This window comes from Neolamprologus brichardi, chromosome 4 (assembly GCF_056152115.1).
Source record: "Neolamprologus brichardi isolate AB-2024 chromosome 4, ASM5615211v1, whole genome shotgun sequence".
NCBI lineage: Eukaryota > Metazoa > Chordata > Actinopteri > Cichliformes > Cichlidae > Neolamprologus > Neolamprologus brichardi.
Genome location: NC_142107.1, coordinates 3,644,944 through 3,661,738, shown reverse-complemented (window position 1 = coordinate 3,661,738; position 16,795 = coordinate 3,644,944). Strand labels below are relative to the sequence as shown.

At 40.7% G+C, this 16,795-nt stretch overlaps 1 protein-coding gene across 3 annotated transcripts in view; it reads right to left on the bottom strand.

Moving 5' to 3' along the window:
• Window positions 1-235: 235 nt before the first annotated feature.
• LOC102787983 (zinc finger CCCH domain-containing protein 7B-like) overlaps window positions 236-16,795 on the bottom strand; it is a 24,430-nt gene continuing 7,870 nt past the window's right edge. For all 3 annotated transcript variants that reach the window (XM_087839635.1, XM_087839636.1, XM_087839634.1), the window contains 19 exons: window positions 15,660-15,857; window positions 13,634-13,792; window positions 11,802-11,882; window positions 11,631-11,673; window positions 11,356-11,528; window positions 9,126-9,711; window positions 8,527-8,588; window positions 8,342-8,435; window positions 8,004-8,165; window positions 6,777-6,991; window positions 6,006-6,106; window positions 5,682-5,863; window positions 4,832-4,917; window positions 3,699-3,859; window positions 2,675-2,780; window positions 2,196-2,304; window positions 1,907-2,043; window positions 1,616-1,785; window positions 236-876 (listed from right to left, as the gene is read on the bottom strand). In XM_087839635.1, coding sequence (XP_087695761.1) covers window positions 696-876; window positions 1,616-1,785; window positions 1,907-2,043; window positions 2,196-2,304; window positions 2,675-2,780; window positions 3,699-3,859; window positions 4,832-4,917; window positions 5,682-5,863; window positions 6,006-6,106; window positions 6,777-6,991; window positions 8,004-8,165; window positions 8,342-8,435; window positions 8,527-8,588; window positions 9,126-9,711; window positions 11,356-11,528; window positions 11,631-11,673; window positions 11,802-11,882; window positions 13,634-13,792; window positions 15,660-15,857 — 3,006 coding nt within the window. In that variant the 3' untranslated portion in view covers window positions 236-695. The remainder of the gene's footprint in view (window positions 877-1,615; window positions 1,786-1,906; window positions 2,044-2,195; window positions 2,305-2,674; window positions 2,781-3,698; window positions 3,860-4,831; window positions 4,918-5,681; window positions 5,864-6,005; window positions 6,107-6,776; window positions 6,992-8,003; window positions 8,166-8,341; window positions 8,436-8,526; window positions 8,589-9,125; window positions 9,712-11,355; window positions 11,529-11,630; window positions 11,674-11,801; window positions 11,883-13,633; window positions 13,793-15,659; window positions 15,858-16,795) is intronic.

The following is a 16,795-nucleotide window of genomic DNA, read 5'->3' as shown; positions in this document are numbered from 1 at the left end:
AATGCTACAAAACTGATCAGAGAGCTCTCCACAGTGCAAATGCACAATGATCCAAAGCACACTACAAAAACAACCCAAGAATCTCAAGGCAAAGGAATGATATTGTTTCATGGGTGAGATAGTCATTTGGGTCAAGTACTCCCTTACCACTCAATTAGTTTAAATGTATTAAACAGAACACAAAATTGGACCTCTGCTGTCTTTGCACAAGTACAAATCAGAAGTACAAGCCAGCTTGCCATATAGGGGACATTTTATTGCACAACGAAAGTTTTGAAAACCTCCTTTCTTAATGAACTGCACAATGAAGGCACACTTCAGTAACATTCCCTGATTGAGCAAAACACAAACAGAAGGTAAAACAACAAAGGCACGAGGAAGGCTGCAGGTATGGCATATGAAACCTTTATAAATCTTCACTGATGATCAATTTCTCTTTCTTTCTTAGTGTGGCACCACATAGCCTTACGCTCACAGCACAGTGCAGTTAATGTTTTGGCTGGAGAGACACGAGCTGTGAATGTAGCGCCGTGAAGTCACAAGAAAATTAAAATATGCGCTTTTTTAAATTCAAGTTTGTTAAATATATATATGTCTTCAAGTGAACTGCTGCTGTTGGTTTTGATTTGAAAACTCTTGACAAACTGAAATGCTGTTTGGCAGTTACAAAATTGGCTCACAAAGTCAAATTCTTCTTAGTCCTGAAGCAGGAAGTTGTATTTTCCAAAGTCGACCTCATCAGGCATGACGAGCATATCTTCCCTAGCTTTGGCCAGCTTTTGTCGTAAGAACTCTCGTCTCTCTATCCACTCCTGGAGCTCCTCCGGGCTATGGGCGTAGTCACAGCATGCACCATCAGGACAGCTGCCATCCAACCTGTCAGTTATTAAATGAAACACTATGTTGTGAGCTTTACTTTAACTAAACACTACCATACGATTTAGTCCACTCACTCAGCAGACTTTATAACTTAATCTTTGCTGGATGATAAAGTGTGAGAGTCCTACTGTATGTTAGGACCTGGATACTTCCTCCACACAAGTGACCTACAGCTCTGTACTGTTCCCAAACGCCTCATATCCTGTGCTGCACAGTTTGTTACAACAGCTCAGGTTTTGCAAACTGGTCATGTGATTTACACCTCACACAGTGGATCTATTATTCTCACTTATGTTTACTAAACTTTAAACTGTACTGAGGTAGTTTTGCATGATTTGCAGTTCACAGTGGACTTGGTGCAGCCCATCAGTTTCTTCTGTCTGAAACAAGCAGTTTTAGCTCCTTCCATCCTCAACTTAAGCCAGCTTTTCTCCGACTGGCTGTCCATCATAAACAGTGGGTGGGACCTCTGTGGTCACAGTCACATATGTGTCCCTGAGATGACCATACTCGGGATTTCCCCTCTCTATGACCTCATCAGAGCAAAGAGTAGGAAAGAAAATGGACTAAAACAGACACTCTCAGATCAGTCTGAAGCCTAAAGTGGCTCAAGTTGATTACTTGTACATATGCTGACTTAATTTCTTCATTTATTAAAAAAAATAAATAAAAAAGCATAATAGCTCACTTTTATTCATTGTCTGCATGTACAAACTGATCCAGAAAAATTTCTTACTTGGAGCACAGTTCAAAGCGTGTACCCGGGAAGCGGTAGCTCCACGTCAGAGCTTCATCTTCTCCCTCGCAGCTGAACACTCTGTCCTTGTGCTTCTCGGTGGAAATGTGCTGCTGCCACTGCCGCTCGCTGTTACTGTGTTTGCCACACAGGCGGCAGTGAAAGCCACTCTAAAATAAAGACGGGAAGAAATACTCTCATCTTTTCTTACTATCTGAAAGAACAATATGGGCGTTTTAAGATTTTCAGACTTTTGCTTTGTTGAAACAAAGAGAGAAAAGTTAAACCCACCATTGGCTCAGCATAATCAGTGGGCATAGTGATGTATTTTTCCTCAGGGCTGGGCTGGTTGACTGTGGATCCATCTGCTTGACGATTATAACCTCTTAATTCCAGCCACATGTCATACATCTGCTGCATGTCTTTCACTACAGGCACACAAACATCAGAACACTGAGAGGACATTCAGTGAGTGGACCTCTTCTCGTAAAAACTGCACTTTCCTCCTCATGCAGATAAGAAGTGCTTCCTTTATTTTTCCAATCAAACCAGATAGCGTTGGCTGCTTTTAGTAACTTACAGTCATTATTTTTCATATACATCCACATGTCCTTCTCCTCTGGGCTGTGAGCAAAGGTGCAGACCCCAGAGTAGTTACATTTCCTCTTCTCCAAAATCTGTGCACACATCTGTCAGGAGAAAGCATCACGCTGTTAAACACCGATCGCAGACGACGCCCTTCCCCATCATTTGAAATATCAACACTAGAGCCTGGACAATAATAGCTATTCGTTGATATATCGGTATCAGCATTTATAATGACTGACAAGTGAAATTTTAAGAAGCTAAGCAGTGATGGGGGAACACATTACTGTTCAACCAACAACGCACAGTGCCATTTGTGAGACAAAGTATCCAACTTCTCTACTGGAACGCTACAAATGCCACCAAATAATGTAACAAAGGTGAGGGAAGTCCTCATTTGTATCAGTGCAGGGATGATGTCTATGACGTAAGTCCTTGGTTTAAATGCCTTTCTGCTTTAAAGTGCAGACTTACATAATACTGTGCAGGGAGATCCTTGGCGTGTGGCAGTGGTCGCACCTGAACCCATTTACTTCTCTCTTGGGACTTGACCAGCAGCACTCGCCTGTCTTTAGTCCACCTGAAGGTGACGACAAAAACATTGTAAATATGCTCCGTGCTTTGGCGGATTTATCTGAACGCAATGGTGAGCAAGAGAGAAGCTGTAAAGGGTCCATTTAGGAGCCTTTGTAAGAGCATCTGCAGTTAAACAGCACTTTCTGTTTGATTGCAGTGACAGACATTGAGGGATTATCATTTGATTGGTTGGTGAAACAATTCTTCAACACAAAATGCCCAGGGGGGCGTTTTGACTGCTCGGCATTTTAAAAATCATGTAACTCTGTTAGATTAAAAGTCCAACATCTCTTATTTATGACTTTTTTAATATTCATATGGTGAATTTTGGCGTGTGTGTGGGACAAAAAGAAAAGAAAACACGGACTGTGTGATAAACTTTCCACTGTTGTACTTTAAAATAATTTATTTATTAAAATGTGTGCTGCTTATTAGCAAACTCTATATATTTTACCTTTATGATCTAAAATGAAATATTAAAAATCATTGCAAAATGAATAAAAATCCTAAAACTTAACCTGAAATGCTTTAAAAAAAATTAAATATTTCTTATATGAGAAAAATGAGCTGAATGACTTCCTTGTTATTGATGCTGTTGTTGCAGGACGTGGTCAAAGCGACCCCCCTGGAGGTTCTACTGTTAAAAATAAAATACAAGAGAAGTCGCTGCAGTGCAAAAAGTGTTTCTCTGTTAGTGATTCATTCATTCATTGCCAGACACACCCTGGAGGGAAAAGTCACATAAGGTCAGGAGGTCTGAATACAGTTTAATTGGCTGTGTTACAGCATGTTGAGGTGCACTGGACAATGATTAAGTTTTAATCACTGAAGTGATCGCCTAATATGACATAATATTATAAAATATTAAAAATAAAACTCTAGACTCGTACAGGAACTGAACACCTGTATTCACTTTACTCACGCATGTCTAGCTTTAGCACCGCAGTGCTTGAGGCCTTTGTCTGGCTCACTGATCAGGCCGTCCAACCAGCACTGACCGCAGGCAAACTTCATCCGCATGTTAAGACTCTTCCCAGCACCTCCTCCCCCTCCTGGTTTGCTCCCACCTCCTTCAAAAGGCACCTGTTTAAATTTAAATGACAAAAAAGGGACGTTCGTCCACAGATGAAATGTTAAATAAAGTCACAGGCTGCTGGATGGAAGTCTGCATTTAGTATTGATGGGTTTAGATTTTATTATTGTCATTTGTATTAGGAAGTATTTAACCATATATGCTTAGAGGTGTTTAATCAATTGTGTAGTGATAAGATATGTGATCTTTAGCAGGCTGCAAAGGCTTGGTGTGCATTCCAGAGTGTTCTGGAATCCACACCTACATCCTGGGAGCATGGGAAGAGGTCGTACTTTGTTTTATGGTTTTACGGTAGGATAAACGTAGCTATATCTGTTTTCGTCTGAGTGCCTTTTGTTTAGATGAACTGCTGGACTTTCCAGACCAGTAGGTTTAGGGAAGTCATTTATGGGGTCACACTCTGACCCCACACACACACACACACACACACACACACACACACACACAGCGTATTCTTTGTTCACATGTTTACCTATGTAAGATGTTATATGTTAATGACCCTATGCATATTCATGTAACCACAATAAAAGGAGTGCTATGGGGAACCTGGCTGAGAGTCTGACGGAGGTCAAGTGGTGGAACGACACTTGGCTCCAGGCAGGTCTCCCTCATGCATGAGTAACACAAAGAAATTTGGTGCCTTGTGTCTTGCTTTTTGCTGTGTAGCAAATTGTCCTTAACGTTCCAGCGAATAGGTTTATGCTACAAACCTATCAAGTATCAGCAGTAACGCAAACGCACACACACTGTCGGGCCACTACAAGCATACTGATGATAAGTATGACCGTCCTCATATCAAAATCTACTGAATGGTTAACAAGATGAAACATTCACCTTACAGAGCATCATCTCTCCAACACATATTGACAGTAATAACAGTAACATTAAAGAAGAGCCAGACTGGAACGGGTTAGTAAGAAAAATACTATTTCTATAAAAGTGATCATCACAATGCTTCTTACTCTGTTTCCTTTCTGTTTGCTTGAGTTTTGCTCTTGCTTGTCATGATACTTCGCGGATATTCTCACAATCTCATCAGGGCTGACACCTGAAAATAAAAATGCATAAACAAGGAGAACGATTACAGGACAACAGTGCACTTTGATGGACTTTTTGAATGAATATTATGGCAGTGAATGTTTTCCACAGTGGAAACACTGGCAGATCGCGATGGATTTTGTGTCATCGATGAATGAAATTAACTGTGTATTATTTCTATTTATAGTATAACTCATTTTCATTGAGTACAATTCTTCAGTGCAACTTAATTTTCACACTAAGCACTAGTAAAGTATTAGCAAGTGCTTACTTCTATAATTAAAATATCATTACTTCGCCTTAGTATGTCATTTATAAATACCATGTACAGCTATCACTGCTACTACATCACTGCTGTAAATGGCATACTAAGGAAGAGTGATGCTATATAAATGGTAAATGGCCTGCATTTGTATAGCGCTTTTCTAGTCCCTAAGAACCCCAAAGCGCTTCACACTACATTCAGTCATTCACCCATTCACACACACATTCACACACTGGCGATGGCAAGCTACATTGTAGCCACAGCTGCCCTGGGGCGCACTGACAGACGCGAGGCTGCCGGACACTAGCGCCACCGGACCCTCTGACCACCAACATATATGAATGATGAATTAAGCACTTACTACTAAAACATAATAGTGTGACATTATTATAAAGCACAGGTTTGGTTCAGATCATTTCAGCACACAAACTCTCAATCGGTTGTTCTAAGTTTGATCTCAGTAATTAACAGTAATATGACAACAGTAAAGCACAGTATTTGTCAGGTACCTGTTTCTCTCTGCACCTTCCAGGTTTTGAGCTCGATAACAGAGTGGGCGTAGTGGCAGTTGTCCTCTCGGAAACAACCATACCGGATGGCTTGGTTGCACAGATCCATGTGACACAGGATGCTCAACGGGCGAACCTTCTTGTAAATCACATTGTGGGTCCTCACCACAAAAGCCAAGCACCTGATGGGCACAGAGGGAAAAAGAAAGCGCGATAGAGACGGATGAGAAGGCATACGGAGCAAAGAGTTGGTGCAGGATTAGAAATGAGAGTGGGTGAGAGAACAAGGACTTGTAAGGACCCGTATGTTGTAAGCACACTCACTTATTAGCATCAAAGTTGTGGCGAACATCCAAGTTAGAGCAGATGGTCTGAATGTCTTGGAAGCGCTTGCTGATTATTCTCGGTTTACTGTCATAGCACGCCTGGAGAGACACGGCAGGAAGACGAAGATGTTGAAAGGAAAGGAAGAGAGACCGGTGATGGAAACAAAGGGAGAAAGATGGAGAAGATCATCTTAGAAATGAAATGAACATTTGTCGTGATGGAAGCGTGCTACATCCAGACACAAATATTACAAACATAGTGTGCATTGGCTAACATACAGTCAGCCGTTTACATCCACTCATCGTGGGATTGAACTGCATGGTGATTTAGGGCTTTTAATGGATGAATAATTTTCTTTTCAAATTCACATATAAGTGGTTATATAAATTATTACCACTGATATCTGTTTAAATGTCCCTTAGTAAGATGCACCTCAGCCAACACTTTTGATAGCAATCAACAAACTTCTGGCATAATTCTGGTTGAATATTTGAACACTCCTCTTGGAAGAATGGGTACCATAGTTCATTTAAACTGGTTAGTAGCCACACATTTTCAGCTCTCACAGTTCAAAAGAACAAATGGAAAGTGGTACTTTTGAAGTTTCCAGATTAAACATTTAATACACAAAACAAATGGAGAAACTCCAGCGTGCATCGTGTAAATCTGTAACATTAATCCGATCAGGTTAAAGAGCTTTTATACCCCTGTGCCATTATCAAAGAGAAAAACAGAGATTTCAAATAAACACAGCTCACGTGCACTAACCTGACAGAGGAACATGAACGTGCCTTTGTTTTCCTGTAGGAGGCATATGATGCTGCTCACAGGGTCCAGTTTAAAAGATTTTGTGCCAAACAGTCGGTTTCTGTCCAGCCTCCCTTTCTTCTCCTCTGTCCAAACATCGATCTCCATCTGGTTGTAGGCAAACGTGCATTTCTCTCCAAACTTACACACACCCAGCTCTCCAGACTTCAGCAACTCTGGAAATATAAGAAAACACACATTTCATTCACATAAGCACACTAAGTATGCGAGTTTTACTGCCTTCCTTCTTTCACTGCACAGAAATTTGAAGTGTCGTAATAGGCACACACACAGTATTCGTGTGCAATCCACAGCCGGCTCATTCTCAACTCTCTGCAGCAAATTAACAGAAAATCTGAACAATTTCCCTCAAATTTATCACATTTTTCAATGTTTTCAAAACATGCTCACCTGGTTAGGGAATATAGAAACAAGAAACACTGAGTCATTAAAATATCTCTGCGGTGACTTTGAAAACTAAAATGACTGTAAGCTCTAAGTTATTCCCGTATATTTGGAAAGACATGGTGATGAGTCAGCTGCTCTTGAACTTCAGGAACTGGTCTCACTGAAGGAATTTAGATGACTTGGATGTAGTTACTGAAAATGTTCTGCCTGAATATTACCACCCTTGTTTGTTTCTGGCACAGGAAAATGAATTTTATTGAAGTTTCAGGCTTTACTCGCAATGAAGTTTATAAATGTTTGATGTTTTTAGACATTTTTCAAATCAACTGTATGTTATGTGGCTTGTGTGGGGTTTTTCTGTGTGTATTTGTATGCGTGTTACTAGTTTATACAAGTCTTGGCCAGAACAGGACAGGTCAAAAATTTTGAAAGTCAACAGTCATATTTTCCTGGTTAAATAAAGATAAATAAATACATAAAATGTGTATTAAAATATTCTTCTCTCTTCCAACAGACTGCTCAGACGATTAAGGGAATTGGTATAATAAAATCCCCCCAAAATAGTTTTTAATTGTATTTTTTAATCATAAAAGAAATTAAACTTGATGAATGAAAAAGTGGGAAACTAGTCCCTTATTGTTGATTATCTGGCAACAACTTATAAATGTATGATTGTCACCATTTTCAGACTTTACCATTAAAGACGTATTTATCTGCAATAACAAGTAAATAACTATGAAAAATAGAAGAGATTCATGACCTTGATCTTGAGCTCCTTACCTTTGCAAAGTACAAATCGCCCACCAAAGGCCTTCAGTATGGGCAGCGGTCGCACTCTGGTCCAGTCTAACGGGGGATCGGCTTTCAGTCTGCATAGCAGAATGTCTCTCTTACAGTTGTGGACCAGGTCTGGCTTGTGAACATAAGTATATATCCCTACACCTGTGAAGGAATTAGTGCACAAATACACAAAACATATTCATCAAACATTAAAGAGGAAAACAAGTTCTTTTAAAGTTCCACTGAGAACAGCAGGGCATCAAACGTCCCACACTGTAAAACCATCACCGGCTGATAAGCAGCAGGACCATTTTGATGTCACTCAAATCCTACCATACCTTCTCGAGGGTAGCAAGCAGAGCAGGCCTGCAGGAACTCATGGGTGGAGGACAGAGGGTTATACACTGCACCCGGCCTTTGGTTTTCTTTCTCCTTTGTTTCCAAGGTAAGAATAAGACATCAGTTAATGCTGAGGAAAATACAAGGAAAGCAAACGTAACACAAGCCTGATCATCAGTCTTACTTTGTAATGATTTTTTGGAGATCGCATTACTGGAGCCGCAATACTATGAGAGCCTGAGATACCTGAGGAGCAAGGAGAGAACATAAATTATGAACTGCATGAGGTAAAAGGGCTGAAGCACCAACCTCAGACGCTAAAGGGGAACTGGCCACTTCATTAGGTACTGTTCATTAGTGAGTTCAGCTGCTCACTAATGTCAATATTTATCATATAATCACACGGCAGAAACCTGATGCATTTAGGGACACAGACATGGCTGAAGTTCAAACTCAGCTTCAGGATTTAAATGTGGCATAGTTGAATGTTTCAGAATCAGCCGATCTGCTGGGATTTTTCTATGCAACTATCTGTAAGGTTTACAGAGCGTGGTATCGGAAAGAGATAACATCCAGCGAGCAACAGTTCTTTGGGAGAAAATGCTTCGTTAATCCCTGGGGAGAATGGTCAGACTGCTTCAGTTATTACTAAATAATAACTGTTCTTCAGCCTTTCTGAATATCTTTAAATGGGCATGTGAATCATACAAATGTATATCGGTGGATGTTTGAGCACAAAAGCAGTGCATCCCTTATAATAAGCCAGATATAAATCATAGTCACCTGCTGAGTTGAAATCAGAGAGCGAGTCCAGGCCAGACCCCCCGACTAAGACTGCTGGCGAAGCTACTCTAACACCCTCCATCGAGGAAAATGAGTCCAAGGAATCAAGGGAGTCAAGCCGGTCTATGGATCTATTCCTAGTTTTAGAGACATGATCGCCCTGGCTGCTTGGATTATTGAGTGTCTCTAAGGGATCTAGTTCATCTAGCAGCTCATCAAGAGACTTTTCTCCTACATCCAGCTCTGTTTTGGCCTCGATAACTTCTTCAGCAGCAGCAGCCTTCGGCATCTTATCCAAGGCGTCATCGAGAGAATCGAGGGAATCCAGACCGTCCAGCTTCGTAGGGGTCAGTAGTAAGTTTGAAGCATCTGCAACACCACCTTTTTCAGAGGTCGAGAGGTCGTCTAGGATATCCAGTGTAGCAGCTGAGGTGCCGAGCCCAGAACCAGAAAAGGAGTCCAAGGAGTTGAGTTGGTTAACGGCGGAGCTGAAAAAGGCCGGGGGTAGTTGGGGTGTCGGTGCGGGCAGGACAGATGGGCCTCTTTGTGTGCAAGTGGATGTCCCGCTGGGCACTGAGAATACGTCCTGTCAAGAAAGGAGGCAGGATGTAAAAAACATAAGCAAAACATGACAATGGATGCTGGCCGACACAGCTGGTAAATAACCCATAATCAATACTGCATTAATCAATATTTTGGCCTAAGTAATGGATCAATAAAACCACTATGCACAGAGGGGAATCACCTGACTCTATAAAGTCCTTCATGCCTATTAGCTTGTTAGTTTTACTTCATCGTTTCTGTCCCCAAGTTATGTTAGCAACTACTACTGTTTTGACAGCTTGTTTCTAATCTTCCAAGCAGGGGTGTGTTTAAAAGGTTTAAAAGGAGGCATAAAGTGGCCCTGCTTGCCCCTGAAATATAATTTCTTCCCCATCTAGATACTGGAGGTTAGAGAAGGGGTTTGCTTTGATTGACAGGTATCCTGGCACAGAGATTGTAGCAGATTGGTGTCTTCTAATGCATTTTGGAGCATTTTAAATTGAATTTTTTGTTGAATAATATATCCTACTGTGTGATACAAACTATCCAAGATGTTTAGCTGAGTGAAATTATACTATTTTAGTAACCTGTTACTATGGGCCAGTTAGGAGATGTGTGCCTGGGAGTTGCACCCATGCAGTTTATTGATGAGGCTTGCAAGCATTAGCAGATATCTTAACTACAGCCCAACAAATATATTCACCAAAACATATATTATATATTGGACAAAAATGAGCTTTTTGCTGGTATATCAGCATCAGCACCTACAAACCCCCCAACAAGATTCTGAGAAACACCTTTCGAACATGTTATAATTGCCAATGTTGTCCACCAGAGGGCACTCTGCAACTTTCCAAATGTATTGGCAATAAGTTTGGAATGACACATCCTCAACAACCTGCCAATCCAAGCAGAGCATAAACTAATAATCCATGTTTTGTTGTGACAATAAAACAAGATTATTTTTAAACAGTACTGACATAAATAACTACAAATAACAAAAGTTAGGGAGATCTGTTGATATTTTGTGTGTCTGTAAGAAAAACCACTGACACTGAATCTTCCAAAACAAACAGCAGACATCGTGGTGGCCACATCCATCTTTTATATACAGTCCATGTTTGTTTCTTTCTTTCTTTTTTAAGTAGGCCTGTTACTTATGACAGGGTATTTTTTACACTGTATTCCGGCTACTTTAAAAGGGGATCTAATTATTTCTTCCATCAGTATGTGAAACATTTATTCAGAACAAAATAGTTCTCAATGCAACTCTGTGAAAAACTAGCTTTTTTCGTTTATGCTAATGCACAATAGTGAAAAAAAACAAACACATAAAGACAATGTTTCCAAATCAATTTTCAAAACTGTTTTCATGTCCAAACGTCCTTACTGGACTCTTGGTCTTCCTTTTGCCAAAAAAACCCTCCAGAAATATGCCTGTGTTCAGTAGACTCTTCTTTAATCTCTAAGTATTGTTGTATTTCACTCAGACCTCATCAAGGACTCACCATACTTTGCCTTGAAAGAGGTAAAAGGTAAACAGAATTTCCTTTGTTGGGTGAGCTGCTCAAAACAAGAAGTAAACTGTGTTTGATTTTCACTCAAATGAAACATGTCAGCACTTTTATCACACAAAAAAGTTAGTCCGCTGGTCTGAAAGGAAAAAAACACAGCACTTAGAGTTTACCTCAGCTGTTTCCGGCTCAGTAGAAACACAGTCCAGCAGACTGTCTATGTCATCTCCCATCAGCTCGGAGTCCTCAATAGTGCCCGCCCTTTCAGGTACTGCAGAGTTAGTAGGTGTGCTGCAGCTGGTAGGTGTGGAAGGAAATGAGGACTGAGGCACGCTGGGGAAGTTGACTAAAAAGGAACAGAAATGGATTTACTTGGACCATTCTTGTGTTTGTGTACAAAATGATCAAGAACAGAGAGTAGCAGAGGCACAAATGTCAAAATTCCCACCTGGTGCAACACCATTACCATTTTCTACATTACCGCCTGACATCTGGAGAGAAGAACATAAATCGCTGTCAGATGAAGGATAAAATGACTGTGTCCTGCCTGACTATGACTAAGCTGAAGGCTGACAAAGTCCTACAACCCACAATGAACCAGATTTAAACATTTACACACCTTTGTGCTGACGTAAGGTTTTCGAATCTTCAGTCCTAGATGGTTTGCCAGTTCCTGTGCGAGCTCATTCACCTGTTGGTCCTGCCAGCAGGTAAACGAATGGATTTACTGAAATGCTCCAAGCTACAATTAACATATATGCGATGAACAACACCGAGACTGAGACACAGATAAGTTTATCTCATCTTGTTAAAAGGTATTCATCGTTTCAGTTAGGGAAAAAAATGCATTCCTTCGATCGGATGCCTTCATTTTTAAAAAAAAATAAAAATTAAATGAATAGAAATGCAGACAACTGATTACATTTTACTAAACATGAATGAAAAAAGGAATGTGATGAAATCTCTCTCCTGACCTCCTCCATATACATTAACAGGGATTTAAAGATGCAGCGATTTTCTTCCACTTACATCCTGGACACCAGTATGTCACAGGGCTAAGACTTGGGGACATCTCTCAGGTCCTGTGTCTTTTCTAGTTGTTAAGTAGCAAAATTTGGGAATCACCTTGTTGTTATTTTATTTTCACTAAGAATTGGGGATGTGTTTTTGTGACAGGCTGTTAGGGCTGTCACGATTACGTCGACTATGAAAATCGTCGACGACTGACTTAATAGTCGACACGTTGTTTGAAGCTTTGTAAGATCACAAAAGACGCAGGAATAAGTAGTAGGATTTAAGAGTGTAATAACGGACGAAACAGAAGATGCCAGCACTGCATGTACAAGGATGCCAGCTGCCGTTAAACCCCAAAGAAGAAGAAGTAGCTGTGTCCCAGAATTTATAGCGCAGCCCAGCTCAGTTTCCAACAATAGCGGCAGCTAGTTAGTTTTAAAAATAAACGTTTAACATATTTTCAGGTCAGAACGTAACTGTGTAAACCTCAAATATCTGCTCAGTTTATCAAGACACCACATATTTCGAAAAGCGCTCCGACGTCTGTTACCCACTAGCTCGATAGCTAGCCGGGGGCAAAGCTCACTAGAACCGGTGAGAACCCCAGACTCCGGGCAAATCGTTTTCAAACCCACCGCCGTCTTTCGCTACTCAGGTTAAACGGTGATAAATAAGTCCCTTAGATAACTTAAAAATGTTATTGTTTGGCTTTTTTTAGTATTTTATTTGTTCCTGAGTAAATCGGTTTGGCTAAGATTAAAGTTATAGTTTTTACACAGCTGAATAAACATCAAGCAGACAACTAATTATCAGAAGTGTGAGATGCTCGAGAATATACTCCGGTTATATTTTAGATAGCAAGAAGTTTATTAAACTTCACCGAAACAATCTGCAAATTTCATTAAAATTTGATAAACTATCATCTTGTCTTTATTTTTAGTTAGCACATACCTTAAACACTTAAAGCTGTAAGCTAATGATAGTTATATAAGAGCAGATGCTGCTGGTGCAATAAGCTGTAGGTTTTACGTCCAATGGATGCATGATCTGATTAGTCAACTAATCACAAAAATAATCGGTGACTAGTCGACTATCAAAATAATCGTTTGTCGCAGCCCTACAGGCTGTAGTTACAGAGTGTCTGAAGATACTATTTAAAATTCATTATTTGCTAAGTTTCTTGTTATATAAAGACACAGCCCTGGTTCATCCTTTGATGAACCTTAGGTGCCTTTCTTATGCTTGACTGATTCATAGATCAGTGTTCAGTGGCGTAACAGTAATAAGGAGTGGCTCAAGATGTTTACACTGTACTGTATCTTGCTTCTACAAATCAGTGCTGCTGCTGATTTAACCAACAGATTTATATACAGTTCTTACTGAAAGCTTTTTATAAGACTATCAGCATTAACTCTCCCATTTCTGTCCATCCTTCACCTGAGGATTAATGAGCAGATAGCTGGCGCTGCAGTCGTAGGCCTCCTTATACTTCCCAAGCCCCTTCAAACAAAGGGCCTTCTTGTACAGCGCTCTGCGGCTGTCTTTGCACACCTCCAGAGCGCTGTTGCAGTCCAGCACACCTTGTTCATACTCCCCCTGTGAAAAACATGAGAGAAACACACAAAAGAAATCAAAGTAATATACCATCAATTCTTTACTTCATTTTCCCATCTAGCTTTAAGTAAGACTCTACAAGGTGAAGAAATCGCAGTCTCTTGGTTTAAACTGTGTGTAGCTGCTATGGAGCACTTCACTGGTATGCAGGTCAAAGGCTCTGTGGCCTTGAATGCAGACAAACACATCTGAATGATTTAGTGATGTTTACATATTAGAGGCAGTAAATCGGAACAGATCTGTTTTTATAAGTGGTTTCATAAATCAAGTGTGAGGGGTGGGAGGTTCAGGATTGCCTCAAGTTATGCGCTACAGGAAGAATAGCCGCTACATTGGATTTCTACCTTCCATCCATCCATTCGCTTCCGCTTATCCTTTTTCAGGGTCGCGGGGGGTGCTGGAGCCTATCCCAGCTGTCATAGGGCGAGAGGCAGGGTACACCCTTGACAGGTCGCCAGTCTGTCGCAGGGCTAACACACAGGAACAGACAACCATTCACACTCACATTCATTTGCACATTCACACCTAGTGACAATTTGGATTATCCAATTAACCTATCCCCACAAGCTGCATGTCTTTGGACGGTGGGAGGAAGCCGGAGTACCCGGAGGGAACCCACGCAAACACAGGGAGAACATGCAAACTCCACACAGAAAGACCCCGGCCTGATGTTGGAATTGAACTCAGGACCTTCTTGCTGTGCGGCAACAGTGCTAACCACCGTGCCACCGTGCCACCGTGCTGCCCGGGATTTCTACCCGTAGGCTTTGTTAAAGATTAAATTAGATGTTCCACGCTCCAGTGTTGCTCAAGCATTTGATTTTTGCATTTTATTTTCCAAAAACAGGGATAATGTCCACAAAAGTAGACATCAACTAAACCATCTATTATTAGCCTTTGTAATCACACAAGCATAGATTTGGCAATATCTGTGCTGACTGCTGGTAAACACTGCTGGGCTTGGCTGGATATTCGTGGACACATGCATGTCACAGACCTCTGGGCCGCTACAGTAGGATATTCAAGCAGGACAGCCTGAAACCGCCTGGGCATGAATTTTATTGTGTGTTTGGACCATTTGAAGAAGAAAAAAAAACATGCACAGCTGGTGACCTTGCAGTGTTGTGCACTGCTTTGAGTTAGAAGACACATGGACATCCACACCAAGCCACGTATGCACCCTCTGATAACCAAATTTCCATAACTTTTATAACACTTCAGCAGGAATTTACAACCATGCAAGCAGCTCTGTGGAACTGCTGTTGGAGACCTCTGTTGTACCCTTAATGACGAATTTTGATACCTGAAAAAATATCAACAAAATGTGGTTTGATGATCCCAACCCTAACCCGGTTAACACATTCACCTAATGTGTGAAAGACTTCCAGTTAAAGACCAGAAGGAGGCATAAACCCAACAAAAGTGACATAAGTGAGTCTGGAGCACAGTGGAGGAAGAGCCATGGAGTTCATGTTTAAGAATGTTTACAATTGGTTTTTGTTAAAGTAGAAAATATAGATGTTATCAACTAACCACTGGGGTTTTAATAGATATTAAAAGCTCAGGTTCAATCAACAATCATTTCAGGTTGATCCACTTTTATGTGGCTCATGCACATTTGGGTGTGGAGGAGAATTCCTCACAAGCGTTTGTTTCAAAATGTCTGAGCCATGGAAAAGATAAAAAACCTCATTCCCTTACATAGTGAGGTAGAGAAGCCTTATATGTATTACACATGCTGCTATACTAGAACTTCATCGTGAGATCTCACAGCATGAGACGTTAACCTGCCCCACTTCATTCCTATACGCAGAACGCTGCACAGACACAAGATCAAACGTTATCTCACCAAACTGTGGTAGGCAGCCGCCCGGTTGACATACAGGCTCTCGAGCAAAGCTTCGGGGATCTTGATCTCCTCCGTTTCAGCGTAGCATGACACATTCAAGCCTTCGCTGAATTCTTTGACAGCCTGCTCGCACTGGCCGTCTCTGAAGAAGGCGTTGCCCTCATCGAGCAGGTTGCACACTAACTGGGTCAGGAAGTCCTGTGAGGTGCAAAAGAAAAGAAAGGAATAAGAAGCTTTTTTTTTTTTTTTTAAACCTATGCGGACCTGTGCTAACGTCTTGTAAGTTACATTATGTTTTTAAGGTCCACCTTAATATTGACATGCATGCATTTGCATTAAGGGGGTTAGTATAGTATTTTAATACTATTCTAAGCAGGACTTTAAAGTGCATTAGAAAAAAATGTTGAATGTCTTTACAATTCATTTGGTTTATGTTAAATCATATATAATTTATTATCACTCTTTCTCATATGTAGACACATTTCTCCAAAATACATTTCACTTTTCATAGAGTTATGGAGTCACTGTGCAAAAATGGCCCATCGGGAATCAATCCGGGGGCTGCTAATCAAATGGAGCTGATTAACTGATTTTCAGCAAGTGTGAGCAAATCTATAAAAGCAGACAGTTTGCTGGTCTGGATCATTGAATTCAAAATGCTTTTCCAAACATTTTGAAGTCCATCACTTTGCAGTGAGAAAGATCATTCACAAGCGAGAAAGCTTTAAGACAAATAGTAATCTTCTCAGGAGTGGAAGTCCCGACAACTTCAACCCAAGGTCAGATTGTGCTCAGAGAAAATACAAAAACACCAAGAGTTGCAACGCAGACTCTACAGGCCTCAGTTCGCACCTTAAATGTTAAAGTTCATGACAGTACAATTAGAAAAAGTTTGAACAACTATGGTTCAGAAGGATCAGAATCACCAGACTGAAGCAAAGTTGTCAAGAAGAGTGGGCCAAAATTCCTCCATAACTGATGAAGTCATACAGAAACCCAGAGCTCCAAGTCATCGCTGCTACTACAAGATAGTGAATCATGCTGTGCACTTAGGACTGCACATAACCAAGATTAACTACCAATGGTTCATCACATACTGCTGCATGTTTTATAGAAAATTTCTCTGTTTTCTGAGT